We start from the raw sequence: 1,850 nt of genomic DNA on the forward strand, positions 1-1,850 counted from the left end.
CCGGTGTTCAGTTCAGTTCCACCTGTGCTTTGCTTTCATGTGGAAATACTAAACAATACCAAAACAGCGAAGAAATGAAGCAAAAAAATTAATTAATAATAATAATAATCCATTACCTTTTGAACACAGTGTAAGAAAATTCTAATCTGGACTGAAGAAATGAATTGCATTTCAAAGCTAATGTTCAACAAGAAAAAGATTTAAAATAAGAAATAATTAATAAATAAATAAAAATGTTTGAATGTTACATCATCAGTGGGCAGTAGATGGGTGGGCCATCTGATCCAGACACTGTATAAATTATATGACAAGAAAGAGAGCAGAACAAACTCCTAACATGAGGAGACTCACTCATGGCTAATGAGACAGAGGATCATGAGACTCAATACTGCTTTCCTGACATCAACTCATCATGTATCAAGAGCTTTGAATTCTCTAGACATGAATACATTTTTATGTGTGTGTTTTTTTCATTGCTGTCAGCATGGACTGTGTTTCTGAACCTGGTGGTGATCATCTCTATCTCTCACTTCAAGAAGCTTCACACTCCAACAAACCTGATTATTCTCTCTCTGGCTGTGGCCGACATGCTTTTTGGACTTTTTGTGATACCCGTAGAGGCCATCACAACGATTGAGGCTAATTGTTGGTACTTTGGAAAAACTTTGTGTAGTCTGTATCTTTTAGCCTTTACATTGCTCTCCACAGCATCTCTCAGTAGTTTAGTTTTAATTGCTGTTGATCGTTATGTGGCTGTGTGTTACCCTTTACATTACTCACAGAAAATAACCACAACTAAAACTGTAATAAGCATCTGTCTGAGCTGGGTTTTTTCATTTTCTTATGCTCTTGCAATGATAATTGTGTATAAATATTTTAACATTAATTCATCCACAGTTGAGGTGTGTTATGGAGATTGTGCTATTAGTGGGGGACTTCCCTTTTTTATCGCTGATGCCTTAATTACTTTTATTTTTCCATGTATCATATCCCTAACTTTATATATGAGGATTTTCTATGTAGTACATCAGCATGTGAAAGTTATAAACTCTCTGATGAAGGGTGGTAAATGTGTAACAGAAGGTTCATTGAAGAGGAAATCTGAGAGTAAAGCTGCTCTGATATTAGGAATCATTGTGATGGTTTATATGATTGGCTATGTTCCATACTATACCTGTTATATATTGATAAACTCTGCCTTAGCCAGAATTATTTTAACATGGATGTGGAACATAAACCCATCTCTGGATCCTCTGGTATATGCTATATTTTATCCCTGGTTTAAAAAGACAGTTAAACAAATCTTAACTCTGAAAATATTTCAGCCAGGATCCTCTCTGGTCGATATTTTTACAGAGCATTAGTTGCAATAAAACTGGTAAAGCTGTCACTCATAAAGGATATGATTATCTTTGTAGGATATATATTTGTAATTTACACTACATGTATCTTTGTTTTATTTCAGAGAGTATGTTTTCTGCTTTTGATGTTCAATTTGAACAATTAATTAAACTGAAATTAGTTCATAAATTGTATTAAATTAGCTCATTAAATAAACTAAATTGTAAATGTAGATATTATGTGCTTTATGCTTAATCACTTTCTTCAGTCATGTTGCATCTGTGTTATCAAAAACATAATGACAAAAAAGGGACAGTCATACAGAACTAAACTCGGTAAAAAAGTGATGTCCTCTAACTTTCAACTGCTTTTATTTCCAGAAAATGTCTTAATGTATAAATATTGTTATGAACATACAAATATTCAACAACATAAACATAAAATAAACAAGTTCCGCAGACATTTGACTAAAAGAAATGGAACAATGAGTCCCTGAACAATATGAAAAT

At 33.0% G+C, this 1,850-nt stretch overlaps 1 protein-coding gene across 1 annotated transcript; it reads left to right on the forward strand.

Annotated features, from left to right (window-relative positions):
* Positions 1-353: 353 nt before the first annotated feature.
* LOC309508889 (trace amine-associated receptor 13c-like) lies at positions 354-1,364 on the forward strand (the record flags this gene model as incomplete). The annotated part of the gene is made up of 1 exon (XM_082183412.1): positions 354-1,364. The coding sequence occupies one exon, from the start codon at positions 354-356 to the stop codon at positions 1,362-1,364; it is 1,011 nt and encodes a 336-aa protein (XP_082039538.1).
* Between the last annotated feature and the right edge of the window lie 486 nt (positions 1,365-1,850).

Source organism: Leuciscus leuciscus (assembly GCF_965113295.1).
Source record: "Leuciscus leuciscus genome assembly, chromosome: 1".
In the NCBI taxonomy this organism is placed as follows: domain Eukaryota; kingdom Metazoa; phylum Chordata; class Actinopteri; order Cypriniformes; family Leuciscidae; genus Leuciscus; species Leuciscus leuciscus.